An 18,540-nucleotide genomic window follows, 5' to 3' on the forward strand; every position below is an offset into this window, starting at 1 on the left:
TAAACAAACACTGTTATTGTAGCAGGCAAGAGATTCTTGTGGTAAAATAAGATCTCTTCCAAGGAGAGGAAATCTGATGGTTGAATGACCTAAAGCTGTCAGAAGTGTTCATTAAAGGAACGTTTTGGAGGACATTTCCAGCTTTTATATTTACCTGAACTGCTCTTCTATCCAGCTACCACAGAAAAAAAGATTAGGCTATAGATGGTCTAAATTTTAAGCATTTGCAATTAAAAAGCGTGTTATAGAACACTCAATCAATGAGGTCTGTATGATATTTGTAACAAACACATACTCCTTATATGAAGAACAGTTTCGGAATTGTAATCTTAAACATTTGTGTCAGTTAAAATTCTTGGAATTTGGGAATGGAATATGCTGGGACTGATTCCCCACCCACTCACCCACCCCCGCTACCAACCCCAATTAAATATTGTTGAAACTTGTTGGCTTTGATCTCTGACCAAAGATTTCACTACAACCCTTGCAGCCATATATTATCAATGAAGCTTTATTTACTCCAGAGAATGTGTTTTGAAAACAGAATGCTGTTTTCTCTCTCCTCTGAACTACAAATGAGGTTTTGCATAGCAATTTGTATCGACTAATTTAACATAACAATAATATTAGATCATTCTTTTAGCTATTAGGGTTTCTTATGTTAAATAGGGGCAAAGTTCCTAAAATCCTGAAGGGACATATGAGGTGCCAAACAAATACATTGGTTACAATTCAGAACAGCATGTTTTGCTTTTGTGTAATATCAGATTAAATTAGGTAACCTGTGTGGCTAAGTATAACTATTAAATAGTTTTGTATACTAAGAAGAAAGCTTTAGTTTTGGAGACTCTGGTACCTAAAGTGAATATTTTGTTGTTTCCAGTTTTGGAAGGATCTTGCCTTGATGCAGTATGTATTATGGCATTTGTTAAAGGTTGGAAAAGTATTTTCTAATTAATTTCTTAAATTACATATTAATTCCAGTGGAAGTCAGATATCCAGAAGTAAAAAATTTAATATAGACAATATCAGAGTTGTATACATGTAGGGGAAGGGAAATGTGTATGTCATAAGAGCAGTCCAAGTTGGGGGTGGCAGGAAGAATACACTCAGAGCTGATTTCTAATCTTGGGTTTGCTGTGTCAGCAGAAAGCTGTGTAGGAGGAAAACTTAAAATATTCAGAGACTTGGTCCTTCTCTAAATTAGTACGTGTGAACACTTGTTCAGACCTCATCACTCCTAATTGGAGCAGGGGAGGCGTCTCCAAGTGTCAAGTCATGATTGTAATATCAGGACTTTTCATTTCGTCATTTAAGTTCAAAGTATCAAGAAATATTTTTGTTTAGTTAGGATGTTTGAGTATGGAGGTAGAACGTAAAAAAAAAAAAAGTACTGAGCAATTTGGTTGTCTCGAGTTTATCAATCATTTCATACAATTACTTTCCTTATGTTAGGAACATTTTGCCTAAGTGTTTTACAGAAGGTAGGATATGCAGATCTTAAGGAATTCTCTACACCACTAAGAAATTTTATATTTTCTGTTTAATTCACCACTTCATTTTGAAATAATTATTTGTTGCAAAAATCTTTCTTTGCTGGCAAAGCTAGAACGTCTTCAATTTTTATGTAGCTTCTTGGAGTAAATCTTAAACAGTAATGTGAAGTCAGATTTTCATTGAAAGTAATACCAACATTTTTAAATAAATTGTTAAATAACTAATCAATTTTCACATTAAAGCAAGACAATGTCATTTCACATATTTACATTTAAGGGTTGAACTAACCTGAAAAAGCATAAGCTTTTTAAGTGAAAAAGCTTATAACTTGTCATGTATCTGGAATTTTTTACCAGCTTTAATGACTGTTTACGTAAAGTACGTTGGACTTGAACAGAGATAAATATGCTTTGCAAGCACAAACATCTGCTTTTGTGAATGTGTGTTTAAAAAAACACCGTCTGTCACAGTAGAAAAGGGTTCTTAAAAAAGGGGGGGGGGAACACAACAGGGGAAAAAAGACAGGAAAACTGTAGACCTGCTTTTTGCAGGGGCAAATTGTGCAAAATAATGATCTAAAAGTAATACTTTATTTTTCTGGAACTCAAGCGCTGAGAAGTTTATACGTGATCACTTGAGCACTGTGGGATTTTCCTCCTCAGTCTATAGGTCTGATCATCATTTGAACTGCTTTCAAGGAGTAGGAACCTCCCCGGTACTCAGCCCAAAATATTCCATCCTGATACTTGCTCCTGTAGTGGCCTCCTCTGTACCACACCCCGTTAAGGTTAGAATGGGCACACGCGTTGTACCACCAGCCGCCTTTGTGAAAGTGAGCACAGTTTCCTGTGGAACAGAAAGAACTAGGTGAACTTCAACATTAAAGAGGAGAAATGGAGATTAGCAAATGCTTTCATATTCTGGCTTATTCTTAGAGGGAACTTAGAAGTACTTCACAGCCTGTTGTGGTGATATCAACTGCTGCTTCTACCTAAATTGTAAGTTCTGTTATAACAGCAGCCATTGCCTGGAGGGCTGATGATTAACACGGTATTTAATGTGACAGCTGAAAACTGAGGAGATCAGCTCTTCTCACACTACCAGCAGTGCTTGCCCATGAGCTAACATTCAAGGAACTCGGATTATGTACTGTTTAGAAATGCTTCAGTGGAAGCAATGTGAGTTGATACAGTCCAAAGCAGCACGCAGGGCCACAGTTCCACAAAGAGTTGCTTGTAACTTGCGTATTTACTGTTACAGGCTTGTTTAAGAGTTTACAAGATTTGTCCAGCTTTATGGTTGTTGACAGCTGAGAAAAAGCAGTTGAAGTATTACCCTCCCCAACCTTTCTTTTACTGCTAAGGCTTTAAGGGGAAAGCTTGAAGAACAAAAAAGCATCCTTTAAGGAGAATGAAACAAAGCGATCTGCCCGTTTCTCAAGTATTGGAACATAACTAAGCCTGTGCACAATTGCAGTTCCTTTCATGCTGTTCAGAGGCTTTAGTTTATGGTGGTTATTGTTATGTGGCCACAGCACTACTCTCAGAGATCACCTGGACAGGTATTCTGACTGCAGAGCGTCACGTGCAAGTGGTAAGGATGTCATTGAGCTAAATATAAAGCTTGTTCAAGTGTGCCTGCAATGAGGGTAGTAGAACTTGAATTTCTGAACGGTGCAGGGGCTTGAAGGGGGCCCTGTCAACGTGATTTTTATCATTATTGATTTGAAGCATCTTTCAAAAGAGTTGTTTTATCAGAATTTACATACTCTTGTACTACATTCTTTTTTAAAGGTGGTATCACTAATGGAATCTACTGTATTCACTTTTCACATACATACTTGTTTCCTTACCTGAATACATATCCCTGTCTCTGTCCAGTGTTGTAAATTGCTTTCCGTTGTGCCATATCATGGAATCGCCTGCGTTTCCTTGGTATGTTCCTAAGCGTAGCCTGTAGAATTCGCTTTCGGGCTCCAGGCGGAAACTGCTGTATTCTGCATAGACTTTCTTATTGCTCCAGTCCTCTAACTCAATCAATAGTCTGTAATTATCCTGATTGGTAAGCATGTAAATATTTTCTAGTCCCAGCCAGTACTCTCCATCAATGTTTCCAAATCCTTTCTGTACAAAAGAAGATCAGAAGGTGATGTTAGCTTAGTTTTTCTTGTCAAAACACTCATCAGCAAGTGGAACTTGGATACTGAAGGCCTTTAGGCTTCTGAATGACTGCTCAACCCATGCATTTAAATGCTTTATTTTGCTGCACTTGGCCATTTACTCAGTTGGACTGCTCTCCGTATGAGGTACTACTAGAATCAGTAAAGGTGGCAAAACTACCTGTTCTCTGTCTCTCTTCTTTTTAAGGTAAAGGGAGAGAGAATAGGGAAACTGAAACAATACATTTCTTGACAAAGCTAAGGGGATCTGTAAGAATGTATGAATAATGAAATTTAAGGGGGTATATTTCCAGGTTGGAAAAGGTATTTATGGATCAACAGTCTCAGTGTTCAAGGTAAGTAACTTTTTGTTGCCTTTTTAATGCAACTAGTGTTGTTTTTTACTGTGAATTTAATCACATAGTTCATCTGTGCTGTTTACTAGATTTATTAGAAGCGAAATACAAAAATGTCTTCCCTTTCAAATCACAAACTACCAGTACGGTAGCTGTGAAGTGATATTTCATATCTGCTGTCTCCTGTCCCTGAGTAACCCAGAGTTGTTAATGTTTGGTGTTGCAGCTAAGGTAGGTACGTCACCCACTGTAGCTATCTTACGCTTCCTAGTTTCTGAGGTCTTCCTACCCTCCTTCTCAGGCTGTTGATTATGGAGGACCTACAGTTGATTTCCTGCTTGGAATCACTTTCTGGGGAAGTGTCTCTCCAGTAGACAAACAGTCTAGGCTCCTAACTCAAGCTGCAGTTTCACAAGCGGCTTAAGGTGATCTAGCATCATGCTGCTGCCAAAAATGGTAGCAATGCTTTTCTGCTGGCTCATGGCCACATTTGCAATACTTCCCTTGAGTCAACATTGTAGCTGTGCAGCCACACAGAGATCGGGAATGAAGTAGAAATGTGAGCATGGGAGACATCTCTGTTGTCAATGCTTTAAAGCCAGTCACAGAGGTGCACCTTCAGGTACTTTAAGTTAGGTAGTAGGAATACCATCTTCAGCCACTGCAATTTAATGAGAAATCTCTTGAGGGCACATTTGCCCAAGCTTGAGCCATTATTAGACACCAGTTACACTCTCTTCTACATTTTCTTTGCTTTATGTTCAAAGTGTTTATCGTTAATTTATAAGGCACTCCATAACTGCCTTATAACATTAAAAAAAACCCCAAACAAAAAAGCCACCAACCACCTATGCTTCTGAGAAGTAAAGGCTTTAAATAACTGCTACTGAGGAATGATTAACATTTGAATCACTAAATTCCAAGAAGCCAAAAAGTGAAAATCCTCATAGTAATCTTTTGTCATTTCCTTTGTATATATGATATTATTTTTAGATTACTGATTGAGTTAAATGTGGCTCAGTTCTCTCTTCAGATACAATGCACGTGGCAATTGTAGATCCATTCAAAGTGAGCACAGCATCATAGGGAAAAACTCTGTCCTATATGTATGAAGTCAGCACAGTATTATTATTTAAAAAACCCAACCAAATGGGTTTTCAAATTTCCTGTCTAGCACGTAATTACTCCAAAGCAGCATGTGTTTGTCGTCCTAGGCATTATGCCTGCTGGTGCATAATATCACAATAACACACAAGAATGTGTTTCCCTTCAGCAGCCCTACATGCTCAGATTTCTAACCTGATTTTAAAGGTAGAAATTATTTCCTTTAATTCGTTATTAGGAATGTTTTTAACTTGAGGCCCTGATCCTGCAAATCTCTTAATGTGCTTAAATGAATAATTCCACTGGCTGGATTGCTTATTCATAAGGGAGACAATTAAGCTTTTCAAGTACTTACTGTAGTTCTTAGTGTGTTAATAAAAATCATGTGTTTAGTTAAGTCTTTGTAATAAATGACTTCCCAGTCACTGTCTAGAATAACATGTGTCTCCACAGTTGTTGTGTTGTGCATGACCAATGCAGGCTGTTTCAGACAGTAAGTTAGTTCATACAAAGTTAAGTAATGCATTGAGTGAAATAGGACATTCCCACTGAAATATGTTTGCCTCTGAAGGATGACCACTCTTTTCAATTATCTTTGTTTGTAAAATTAATTTCACTAACTTACGCGCGATCTATTTCCAACTCCTCAGTGTTTATCATTCAGTACAACCATTTGCAATGAAGAATTGCATTGGAAATGTTAGCACCATCTTTATTGCGATAGATAATGTCACTGCCACACTGAAATGAAGCAGCTGATTTTCTGCATTCCATAGTTTACCTTGTAACTGTCCCAGTTCCTGAAAAAGTTGACAGATCCATCTGTCCTCTTCTGAATAACTGCCCATCCTCCAGGGTCCAGGCTGTTCTCACACCATAGTTGCATCGGCTCATTACTATTCTCAGGTTTGATCATATAAATCCCGCTGTTGGAATGCCCAGCTTCCTTGGCTTGTTGGCAGTCTTTGAATGGACCTTTTTGAAAAGAAATACTGTAAGCATTCAAGCTTGGCTATGCAGTGCCCATTGTTCAAGAATATTTTGAAATGGTAATGGAAAGTCATCCTGGTGTGATACATGTGGATGGATACTGATGAAGAAAATATGCAAGCAGTGGAGAAGGACTTTTGAGCAGCTAAAAGGGCTCACATACTTGTTTTCAGGGCTGTGATTCTACAAAAATGTTGTTTCTGGTGCTGCTTGAAAGCTCTATTTTAGACCATGTGAATAGTGGTTTTGCAAATAGTACTTACAGAAGAGCATCTAGTTATTCCGTAAGAAGCATGCAGCTTACGTTTCTCTGAAAACTTTGCCTAGTTTGTCTTTCTATTTTCGGTAATATTTTTATTTTCTACGTTTTAGAAAAGGATTTATGTTCGTGTATCATTACTTCAGTTGATTTAAAGAGAGACTGGTTATTTACTAATGAAAAGCAGGATATGTTCTGATGGCTAGTTAGTGGTTGAATGCCCTAAATGTATTTGAAAACTCGTACTCAATAAATCTGAAAATAAATTACCTACAGTTTTCCTCTCATTTTACAAGGCTCATTTGCTCAAATTGCTTGGAAGTTCAGAGGAAACTCGTCGGTCACAGAAGAAGCTAATGTGCAAAGAAGCATAAAAGACAGTTGTTCAAGTTATTCTTTAATCAAAAGTAGAAGTCGAGTGAAAGTGACCTTCATTGCAGATTAAGGTTGCGTGACGAAAGCAGATTAAAAGTCACTCTTTTTTTTAGATCTTTGAGTAGTAGTTGTCAGTTGGATAAGTGTGTAATTAACAAGAAGTCCATAAAGCATTTCATATTAATTAAAGTGCAGGAAGCTTGTGTATCTAATGAAGGTGACTACTTGGAGCTTCTGGCTGTGACAGTGCTACCAAGAATGCTGCAGACATTGAGCCATCGTAAGTATTGCTGCATACTGTACTGTCAGTGTTCAATGATATTTTGTCGTTCTTGCAGTGCATGCCGTAGTAGCTTAGGAAAGAAATACTGTGGCTTTGGTACATGAGTGCTTTTTCTCTTGTTCATAATTAAAATTTCCACGTAGATTGTGCACATTGCAAAGTTTGTCCAGTGGATAGATAACTTCCTGGGCTACGTTGGGTCTCATTGCCTTTCCTTGAACTGTCTAAAGTAAATTTGGGCGCTTATAACTGAACAGGGAGGTTGTTCTGGAAGTACTATTGTAAAGCAATTACTGCATTAGAAAAAGTGTAAACAGACAAGTAGTATTATTTGTAATGTTAATTGAATATTAAGAATAGCTCAGTTAGATTTGCTGTGTATTATTTCACGTGATTTCTATTGGAGAAGGAATCGAGGACTCATTTTTCCATAAGAGACCCAAGCAGATGTTTGGAGTGATTTTAAGTAGCTTTTTTAAGGCAGGCAGAATTGTGCTAGTCTGTTTCTATAATACACTTTGATCACTTCTGAAATTCAGCTGGCATTAAGGTCACAGGATACAACTTGTCTGCTCTGATGCTCAGATTTGTCTATGTGCTTATCATAAGTTAATGTTGTAGTAGAAGTAACAGACTTCTGCTCTTAGTGTAAGGAAATCAATAAATCCCATGACTTTTGGTATATAGCCTTGAATCTTTTTTGAGAAGTAAATTCTTTGTTATATGTAATTATTTTAAGTTCACGCATAAAACCTGATCCATTTCTTGTTCAGTGGAAATGCTGAGATTTGTGAAACAGTGTAAGACTCTCCACAGTGCTGGTGTGAGTGGTGGCTCTCTGGCTAATGAAAAAAACATCATTACTCTGTTTAAAATGTTGTTATCTATGTAAAGAATAAGTATCTCATGCATATCTAGTCTTTTGTAACAGTTTCTGTACACTAAGTTGCTAAGACAATTAGTTATAAGTTAGAAATACTCTGAGAAGATGATCTGTTAAATATTTCACTTCTAAAATTGTGTTTTAGACGTATGATTTAGTACAGATCATACTTTATTGTAAATTAGATGTAGTAGAGGAGGAAAGCGATTAAATATTTTAAGTTGGAAGCTTAATAAAATGATGGCTGAATCCTATTTTAAGATGCCAAATGTTATCTTGAGCGGATAATACAGAGGCTGTGCTTGTGTAAGCTTCATATAGAGGATTTTTAGGTCAATAGTAGAGGAAAATTCCAACATAAAATTGGGCATAGATTAAAAAAAAAGTTACATTGTTAACTGTGAGGTATTAGCAGCAGGGTGGGTTGCGCGTGTGTAATTCTCAAGTACTTTTTCTGCTTGAAGTTACTTTTTGGAACATAGTGGCAGTAAAATTTGGGGACACTGGTTATTATTCCAAGGATTAAGATAATTGTGAAAACTGTAATTCACAACAACATTATTCTTCCTCAACCTTTAGAGCAATTTTTATGCAAATTAACCAAAATACTCTCAGAAAATAAGATCTCATCCTTCTGTTCCCCATATATTTTGAATTTTATTCACCTCTCACAATATTAAGATGCACATTGACCCTTCTGTGAATTTCTGATGCGTGCAAGTATTTGTTAGGTACCGCTTCTTCAGATACAGTAGGAGAAAGCTCCCACTTGTTTGTCCAGTTGTTTATTCTGTCATAACCAAGTCTTTGATGGGCCTATTTCTAAATGGGTCGGTTTGGTTTTCATTGGTCTTTTTTGACACCTTTGTACATTATAAATAGTCATCATCTTTTAACTGGAAAGTTAATTTTTCTATGACATAGACAATGTTGGTTCTGTTAAATATGCTTACCTTAATTTAAAAAAATCAGAGATAATAACTGGGCATTGTGTTGCAATTTAGAAGTTTTGGTTTTTACAGTTGATGCTCTACCAGCTGTAGCAATTCTCAACCCTCATTTTCCCAAGGCACTGCAAGAAACACTTAAACTTCAAACTCAAGAATCTGGTATTAAATAAAGGAAGTTGAATAATGTTAAAATCAATTTCCTAAGATTTCTTTGTGTTCCCTTGCAAAAATGGATTCACACTGAACTTTTAGGGGTAAAAGGGTTAGTGAAAACCATGGTAGATAATTTAGAGGAAAATATTTAGTGCTGTTGCTTCATTTTGTATGTACAGCAGGCGTATATTGAGAGAGAAGAAGATGCATTTATAACAAAACATTGAAGCACGGGTTTTCTGGAAAACAGGAAGTCGCTGTTTTTTAGAATTATACTTTTGCTGTCTGACCAGACTTTAATGTAATGCTTTTATATTAGCTGTTTCCTTTGTGTCATGATGTGCGATTTAAATTCTCATGACATCTGGCATTTTACTTGGGCTTGTGCCTGAATTTTCTGCAGACCCTGAATAAAAATAGTCGTTCTTTACACGAGCAGCTAGTTGTTTGTAATGCTGTAGAACAGTCACAAATAAATGTTTGTTTTCATCTTAGGAACCAAGTTGAACTTCCAACTGTGACTAAAGGCAATTTGAAAGCAAAAAAACCAAACAAACCCAAACACAAAAAAAACCCCAACCAAACCTTTTTGCTGTGCAAGCTAACAGAAGCCAAGAGCAAGTACTTGAATGGATGTCTGAGGAAAAACTTTTTCTGAATCCTTAATTTTTTTTTATCATAATTCTGTCAAAATTTTAATAAAGTGAGAATCATGATAAAATTCAGAGCAACTCAGAGGTAATTAATTTTCTTGTCACTAGTTTTGTTTCTAGTGATAAATGAATTTATCTAATGACCTGAAGAATGTAACACATGAAGATGTAATACAGTCTCCTGAATGTATTTTCATAATATTTACAGTATTAGTTTAACTTGCCATCCCCTACTGACATCAAATTACTGGGACTGTAGTTACTCATTTTAAATTTTCAAAGCTGAGTGTGTCTAATTGGATCCAGCCTTGATTCAATTATCCTTTCAAACTTACCTTGCTCCCGTGAATATTTCAACCAAACACTTAAAGACTTATTGCACGACTGTGTTGATGGATTTAGATGTTAATTTTAAAGCAGCTTGGAATAGAAGGAGTAAAATGCTTCTATCAGGATTAACTTCTAGTAAATGTATATGTGTAAGTATAAAGGATAACTACTTAAAATTACTTCATTTATTTAAGATGAATTAGCTTCTCTTAGTCACCATTGCCAGTTACTGTAACATGTAGCTGGTAGGCATCTTCAAAGAAACAGGGTTAAATACCAGAAAGTATATGCTAGTATTGAATTTTCATTCCCAGAACTCAAACCCAGCTGGAGACAGAAACCCCAATACTTTGTGACCCAAAGGCGTAAATTCTTCAGATTGAATTTCTGAGTATTAACTATTTCAACAAATTCATCTTATGCAGCTGTAGCTTAAGAATTAGACTATTTGGCAAACTAAAGCTTTCCTGGGCGAGGAAAAAATCAGAATCAGGAGCGAGGGCTAGCTGTACCAGGTACTTTAAATTCTTCATTCTGTTTCTATAGCCAGGACAGTTTCCCTCTGAAATAGAGAAATCTCAGGTTAGATAAATAGTGATATGTAACTCACCCTCATTAATTAAAGCCAGTGGTGGCACTCTGAAAGGACTCTTTGTAGGAGAAGTAGCTGGATCAGGTGGTGGCCTTACATCTCTGTCTCTAGGGTAACCCGGGTCTCGCTGTATCTCGTTACCTCCCAGAAGAACAGGAGTGTATGGCTGGCTGTTAGGAATGTGCTGTGGCACGACTTGAACAAGAGGTGGAGACCCGTGGGTGTCCTGTCGCGAGAAGATTCTCAAGCACTGCTCTTCCAGCAGCGAGATAGTCACAGACTGATTATTTACAAGATCAGTTAGTGCTGCATATTTTACTTCAAGCTCCTTGTATTTTGTTGCCATCTTCAACATTTCTGTTGTAACATTAAGGACTTTGTTTTCCAGTTGGGAAAGCTCAAGTGAGTTATCACGCTTTCGAATGATCTCATGCAAGAGTTGCATATAGAGTTGGGTGACCCGAGAGTTCATGTTACGACTTTCTTTCCTCAGTAATTTTACTTCATTCACGATGTTTCCATCCACGTCCACTACCAATTGCAAAATGTCAATCTCCCGCTTTTGCTTGGACAGGACATCCTTCAAGTTCTCTATGTCCATTCTTGTGACTTCGTCTTTTCTATTACCAGTACCTGGTCCATTAGTGTTCACGCAAATTGGCCCTGTGATTTTTTGTTCTGGGACCAAGAATGTGTAACCACATTTCTTCCCTTCCTCTCCACCGTCTGCTGAACGAGGGTGCCTCCGTTGGGATGTTTTATTAGGTGTAGATTGTTCCGTACAGCGCCCGATAGACAACAGCAGGAACAATAGTACACCTAAAGTCCATTTAAATATCTTCATTTTGAAGTAAGTATGATGAGTATCAGAAGAGACTATTGAACAGATAGAAGATCAAATAATTAAATTAGAGGCATAGCTCAGGCTTCAGTACTGCTTAAACTACCTGAAATCATGGGTTTGCCATGCTTACGTGTATGTAGACAAGTCTTTGGAATCTGTTACTTGAAGTTAGGTGCTATTAGATTAGCTTCAAAGAATAGCTTTTTATTTTGAGCAGCAAACCTTAAAATTTAGGTATTGGATTTAGTAGAGAAGTTGTTACAATGGATAAAGTTTCAGAAACAATATTCTGCTTTCATTATAAATTTGACTGCTTAGATCTGTACTCACTCATGTTATAGAACATACAGAGTGCTTGCAGAATATCTTCATGGAAGGGAAATAGGGAGACAGAGTGATGGCTGATAGTATTTCAAAAATATTTATATAAATTTTGGAATTTGGATTATATAAGCCTCTCTGGTCCTCTTTTAGCTTTATAGATGTAGATGTAGAATTTCTTAAATACTACATACATACCTGTTCATATACACACACATATATTTTTTGAATTTATATATGCACAAATACAGTAGACTTGAAAAATACAGACATACCGAATGCTATTTGTGGACGTTAGTGTTAGGCAGGAGATGAGCGTAACACAGCTGTCTTAAACATTGAAAATTGCATATTCAAGTGACTTCAAATTTGTAAGAAAAGCCTGTAATGCTGTTTGCTCTGCATTTGTGTCCCTACTTAGTTGCCTTTTGAGATGAACATTTAAAATTGTTGTGACACTATTTTTGTATTTTTGAGAACATTTTTATCCAAATAACACTGAAGTATCAGGTGTGTTATCAATAGAAATACCATACTGAAGTGCTTCATTCACCTTTTAGGGAAAATAATGTATTTCTTTTAACTTTGTGTGAAGAATTAAAATACAGTGATAAAGATCCAAAAATGTTTTGAGAGACCTGGTGGTTTTAACTTTATTTTTTAAATATTTGAGATTATAAACAAAGGTAGCACTTAAATCAGGGAAAAACTCTAATTTTTCATGTTTTCTTTGTGAAGCAGATCACTCTTCCTTCTTATCTCAGCTGTTGATCTGGCTTTCCTTTCCAGACTGCTATTAGTGGTTGTACAAGGCCTTGTACAGTGGCCTTTGTATAGTTACGAAGAGAAATAAAGTAAAACCGGAGAAAGTTAATAATTTTCATGCTGTTCCTGCCAAGTTCAAGTTTAAGTGCACTTGGCAAGCCTGAAAGTGTCACCCTGAAGGAGAAGCAGGCAGTGCTGCTTCCTTTACATTCACATTTACAAATAAGGTCACTGTTGTGTCAGGTCACTTCTCCCAGTTCTGTTACCAGCTTTAGTATTATTGCTGCAAATGATGTCTGCTCAACCTCAGAGTAAACGTATCAAGTCTTTATTTTTTGGCTTCACTAAGAGCAGTGGTTACAAACTTCAAGCCATGCTGTACGTGGAATCAGGAATTATATCTAGGAATCCTGATCAAATGTTCCATTGTTGCCTAAAAAACAATTTTTTGTTTGGCTGACAGTTGTATTGCAAGCCCTGCTTCTGGGAGGGGAAGGAAACACTTTCTTTTTAACATACACTGAAAATCATTTCTTACCCTACATAAATGGAGGGAATACATAAAAGTTTGAGAATCCTTATATTTTAAAACTTCTGTATGTTTCACTGTTAGTATGTAGTAGTAAGTATTTTGGTGTCTACTAGTAAATATTTTTTTTCCAGAAGCAGAACTTCGTTAAAAGTTTTGTTAATATTCCTCTGCTGAAGGTGTAACTTCTGTTTAAAAAAAAAAAAGAAAAAAAGTAAAAAAAGAAGTAGGAAAAAGTATCACTTTTCTCCAGAGCTAAGTGTATATTTTTCTTTGGTGGTTTCAGACATTTAAAATATTAATCACTTGAACAGTGCAGTTGGAAGTTCGTTAGGTTAAATTCTCACACGAATCATGGTAAACACATGGGAAACAGGTCTGTGTGTGGTTTCTAACATGGCAAGGATGAGCTGAATTATTGTCTGAAGCTTGAAACCTCTTCACATCTCCTAAATTATTTTTCAATACTTTATGTTCAGTGCTTGCAGATGCAGCAAAGTGACTTCATGGCATATGGTTAAGGATGAAGCCATAGTACAAGTCCAGTATTTTACTATTTTCACAGTATATAATAGCTGCTTCATAATCCAAAAAGGTGAATAACACTTTAGTTCTTGGTAGTTTTTAAAGACCCTATACAGTTACTTAAATAATGAATGACTGGGGGTTTTCCCCACAGCAGCACATTTTTCCCCTGAAACACATTAAAACTTAAACGAATCTTTCAAAACCAAACATTTTGCAATGCAGCCCACTTTCTGACCATGTATTCTGCTGCAGTCTGCTTTCCGCATGTCTTTTAATATTACGTGTGTTCATTTTGAACATTTATGCTTATGTGTTAAAGTTAGAAGTTCTGTGTCTGTATGTGCTGTCAGACCATAAAATGAACTAAATGATCTAATAGAGCATAAACAAATGCAACAGCTGTGTAAGATTATGCCCTGGAACTTTGAAATAATTCAGATGTTTTGTATTAAACCAAGACATTCAGGTAAGCATGGATCAGTTCCTTCTGGTAGGGAACATATATGCTTCTATGGAAATTTTGATGTCGAAAAAATTAAATGTCTTATGATGTTGCTTGGTGTATTTGAGCAGCTTAATGCCTAACTTGTTATACAAGAATAGGTTCTGAGAAAGATACTTACCTGGAGTTTTAATCAGCTTAGAAGGAAATGAAAATACTGTTTCATAAATTTCCTGATGTTCTGGGCAAGCAGCTTAAAAAAATATAAACTGTTTATCCAAAACATCACAGAATGATAGCCTAACATGTAAAACCTAAAAATGACAAATACTAGAGTTAGGAAATAGTTTTAGGGTTTTTTTAATCAGACACATTACGTCACAGATTCCCAGGTTTAGATGTTTAGGTAATATCATAACTGGTATGAGAGAAAGTGGTTGAAGCTTGGGGATCAGTTTAGACAGAACCACAGTATCAAACCCTTCCTGCAAGTCTAGAGTTGCTTGTAGTGAGTGAGGCTACTGAAATACCTGAATTGGAAAATAAGCGAGGGAGATCGTGATTACAGATACTATTGCTTTAAAATACGTTATTTAACTCTTTATGAAACTGTTGTGTTTTTTAAATTAGAATAGACTGTTACTTCACTTGGTTCTGTCGTGTTTCTGTGTCACCCAGTTTTGGGTCTCAGATTTCTATAGAAATGGTATTACATATGTTCTGGCATGCTGATGTTTTATTGCTTCTGCAGGAGAAAATGTGCAACTATTCATAGCAACACAAACTTCATCACCATCTTGTCAGAAATACTCAGAGCTGTGGGTAGGGCTTCAATACCATTTTACATTTAATGCCATTCCTTTTCTTCTGGTTTCTTTCTTTTTCCAGACTGATCCCCATGCAAAAAAAAAAAACTTGTTTCCAAAATTAGTCTTTGATTTATTAATTTTAAAAGTGTTTAAAGGAACAAAATTCCAATTTAAAAGAGCAAAATAAACCAGTAACTAGTATTTTTAATTTTCACTGAGAAACTACTGTAACATGGGCTGTGTTACCCCCCAAAATGTTGTATCACTTACAAATACTAGAGTTGCAGGGATGAGGAAGTGTAGAAGCTAGTATATATTTGGCATTTTTTAACTTTCTACACAGCAAACTATTTGTTCTTTGTTGTCTTGCTGTGACTCTCACGTTCAGCCAGTAACTAGTATTTTTAATTTTCACTGAGAAACTACTGTAACATGGGCTGTGTTACCCCCCAAAATGTTGTATCACTTACAAATACTAGAGTTGCAGGGATGAGGAAGTGTAGAAGCTAGTATATATTTGGCATTTTTTAACTTTCTACACAGCAAACTATTTGTTCTTTGTTGTCTTGCTGTGACTCTCACGTTCAGCATGATGTAGAATTTGGAGACCCACAACACAAATTAGAATCTGTTCTTTCAGAGCTGACGAGGACTGCTTCTCCCTGGGCAGTGTAGGTTGTTATGACTGAATGTAAGGGAAGTGTTGCAGGTAAATGTGAATATAGGATTCCCTTTGTATGGAAAGTGCAGTATCAGTACATATCTTCATCCAGAATGTTTATTAAAAGAATATGGTCAAATGATAAATACCAATGGTGCCTGCTCTTATAAACCTCCATTTATAAACGTGTAAAACAGGAAGAGAAACAGATGGGGGTTTTTGAGAAAGTAAATGATAATACTGAGAATAAAGATCCTCTGAACATGATACCAGTTAATCTGAAAGCTCAATAACATATTGATGTTATGCAGACTTCGTTTTCTGTTAAGCTTTGCCTAAGCAGCTAAAATCAATAAAAGCATCTACATTCTCCTATCTCAGAATAAATGGAGATTTTTGTGGGGTTTTTTTTAGCTTAAAACTGGGTCAATAACATTAGAAGTAATACTGGTGTGAGGAAAACACTCTTATTACAGGAGAATTGTTCCCATGGATTTCTGATGTATCTGTGTACTTCTGTAAGTTACCTTCCCCTATATAAACAAGTGCTTTTCCGGTAAGTCACTCTGCCTTTACTGAAATAACAGGATTACTTGCAATTGTATTGACTGGGATCCAGGAATAATCCTAGTTTTTGTTAGTCAGATACTGGATGTATAGAGTCATAGAATTCTACTTCTCTGAAATTAACAGGAATCTGATCTCTTTTAGAAAAGGCAATCTAAAAATCTTCAGGGGTTTTTGAAGTAGTCATTGAAAATGTGTCACTTCAAAAAATGGTAGATTCTTAAAAATTTTCTGCAGAAGAGATTTATAAATCTTGTCATACTAGATATTCTGAAAACACAGCAAAATATCATAACATTTCCAGATTTTTTTGGTGAAGGTTTTTTTTTGTGAGGGTTCCTTTACATTTGCTTGCAGCCATTGTGTTTGTTTGCACCATTTTAACAGGCAGGTACAATGGAGTGGTGCATTTTGCGTTTGGAAATGTGTTATTTAGGGGCTTCAGAATTCTCTATAAAACAGACACTGAAAACATGAAGCATCTAGCGATGTTTGCTGTAGGAAGTTTTATTTCATTCATTGGTGTATAAATTTTAAGGACCAGACTAATAGGGCATGTTACTAACAAGAAACTAAGCCCAGTAAAACAATAATGAAAACCTGATAAAGCTATGTATATACTGGCAGAAGTTTAAAGATTCAGAATTTCCACCCTCTGAAGTGAATTCCTGTCAAATTTGAAATGGCATATTTTTCCATCGTACATCAGATCATTCTTAGTAGTCCATTATTTGTTTAAAATAAGCGTTTCAAAATTTGAACTCTAAAGTTGGAAGACAGCAAAAAAGAGAGAGTTAAAACGTTGCACATAGCCAGTTTATTGCTTTAAAATTATTGACTCAGCTGTTTTCATTTGCGAAAGATTTAGGAATTGTTCTAAGCAGTGTAAATCAAAACCTTGGCTAATCATGAATGAATGGAGACTGGTGTCCAAAGCACACAGTGTGGGCTTCAAATGGGGTTTTTTGTTGTTGTTTAGATTTTTCTCTTTAATATGTAAAGAAGCACAAAAGGATAGTAAGAAAAAGGGCTCAAGAACTTGGAAAGGATCCATCTTTCTTTTTTGTCAAGACTGCTTCAGACTTTTTTTCCTCCCATAGCTACTAAACCTTAATTAAGTTTGCTTTCTGTAACACTTTCTCTTCTTTTAGCATCACCCCCTTCATTCTTTCTTAAAGTGTCAGACATTTCTGAGGGTTTGTTAATAAAAATACGTAACTTAAATTCTTTTCCATTGTTCTGGATTATTTACTGTATTTTAATTTCCAAGTCAGCATGAGGAAAGGCAAAAAGTAGAAAATTATGTATTGGAACTCTTTTTTGGTTTTTATCTGTACTTTCGTCTTCTGTTGGTAAACAGCTTTCTTGTTCTAATCCTTGCCTTGCAGCTGCATCCTTCCCCTCCCTCCCCCCAAAGAAGAACTGTAACAAATCCCTCTATTTTCTGCTTAATATAGTGTTGCCTTGTATGTTGCAGTTCATGTTTATGAAATGAATCTTTATTTAGAAACAAACTGCTGCTCAACTGAGGTACAATTAGCTTCCCCATCGTTCCACAAGTTATTAAAGGAAGGAAATAGTGCCTGTTGCAGCAATGTCTTTGGATTTTCTGCTGCACTATTGTTTGTGCTAAAAACTTGATTATATTCTCAATCAATGTATGACTTGGGTTACTCGGTTGGTTGTACAACTTGGACTGCTTCTGCTGCTCAGAAGTGCCATAAATAAAAATTCAGTTGAAATGGTATACAGTGATTGCTACTTACAGATGTGTATTGATTTACTTGGGATTTTTTACAGTGGTTTTATTGAGGTATCCATTTTCTAGTTCTAGTAATGCTAGGTCTATGCTCTGGCGTTGGGTGAAGTCCAGCTTTCCTGAAGTCAATAGGATTTTTGGCTTTTGCTTTTTGGTAGGATCAGAATTTCACATTAATATGTTCACACTACTCAAATTACACGCTTAGCAAAGAATCTGGTAGTACTAATTTTCTGTAACTGTATGTAACAAAATCTACAGAAGATTTACAGCTAAACAACTGAAACTTGTTCATCCTTACAACTGGAATGAGTTAGTCTCTGCTCTAGTGCAGAGTCCTTTTTAATTCTTTCCAAGTTTCCAAAGTCTACCAAATGCCACAAAAGTGAGTTTTATATTTTAGTTGTCAAACTTTTCTCAGGCTGAGAGAGATTTGTCTATTCACAATTGTATGTGGATGGTAGATGTATGCAGGATTCGCAAATAGCTCAAAAAATTAGACTTGCAAGTAAGAATAACTTTAAAACTTACCAAGAAAAAAAAATCTTCCAGCTGTTTTGCTTCTGTGGTAGATGGAAAATCCAGAGGCCAAGTTGCTTTTTCTTCCTGTATTACCCGATGCTGTGGATTGTTAATCTGCAGTTGGAGTTGAAAACTGCTTTTGTATTTCTCTGTTAGATCCAAGCTGTATTGAGGAATTGGGTTTCTCCATATGATAACTGAGCTAACTAA

General features: G+C 36.1%; 2 protein-coding genes across 3 annotated transcripts in view; one reads left to right on the forward strand and one right to left on the reverse strand.

Moving 5' to 3' along the window:
- Nucleotides 1-18,540, forward strand: part of RALGPS2 (Ral GEF with PH domain and SH3 binding motif 2) — a 100,442-nt gene that overhangs the window by 43,971 nt on the left and 37,931 nt on the right. The window lies entirely within an intron of this gene.
- ANGPTL1 (angiopoietin-like 1) lies at nt 1,933-18,534 on the reverse strand. The gene is made up of 5 exons (XM_009579179.1): nt 18,340-18,534; nt 10,602-11,459; nt 5,897-6,090; nt 3,350-3,620; nt 1,933-2,343 (listed from the first exon to the last, which is right to left on the reverse strand). Exons 2-5 carry the CDS (start codon nt 11,425-11,427, stop codon nt 2,156-2,158), a joined length of 1,479 nt encoding a protein of 492 aa, XP_009577474.1. The 5' UTR covers nt 11,428-11,459; nt 18,340-18,534; the 3' UTR covers nt 1,933-2,155.

The sequence above is a fragment of the Fulmarus glacialis genome, unplaced genomic scaffold (assembly GCF_000690835.1).
Source record: "Fulmarus glacialis isolate BGI_N327 unplaced genomic scaffold, ASM69083v1 scaffold6316, whole genome shotgun sequence".
In the NCBI taxonomy this organism is placed as follows: domain Eukaryota; kingdom Metazoa; phylum Chordata; class Aves; order Procellariiformes; family Procellariidae; genus Fulmarus; species Fulmarus glacialis.

Excerpts from the sequence above, each read along its gene's own strand:
- ANGPTL1 (XM_009579179.1), bottom strand. The coding sequence starts at position 11,427 with ATGAAGATATTTAAATGGACTTTAGGTGTACTATTGTTCCTGCTGTTG. Across the intron at positions 6,091-10,601 it reads ACTGGCTTTAATTAATGAGG|GTCCATTCAAAGACTGCCAA; the intron begins GTGAGTTACATA and ends CTTTTCAAAAAG. Across the intron at positions 3,621-5,896 it reads GGAACTGGGACAGTTACAAG|AAAGGATTTGGAAACATTGA; the intron begins GTAAACTATGGA and ends TCTTTTGTACAG.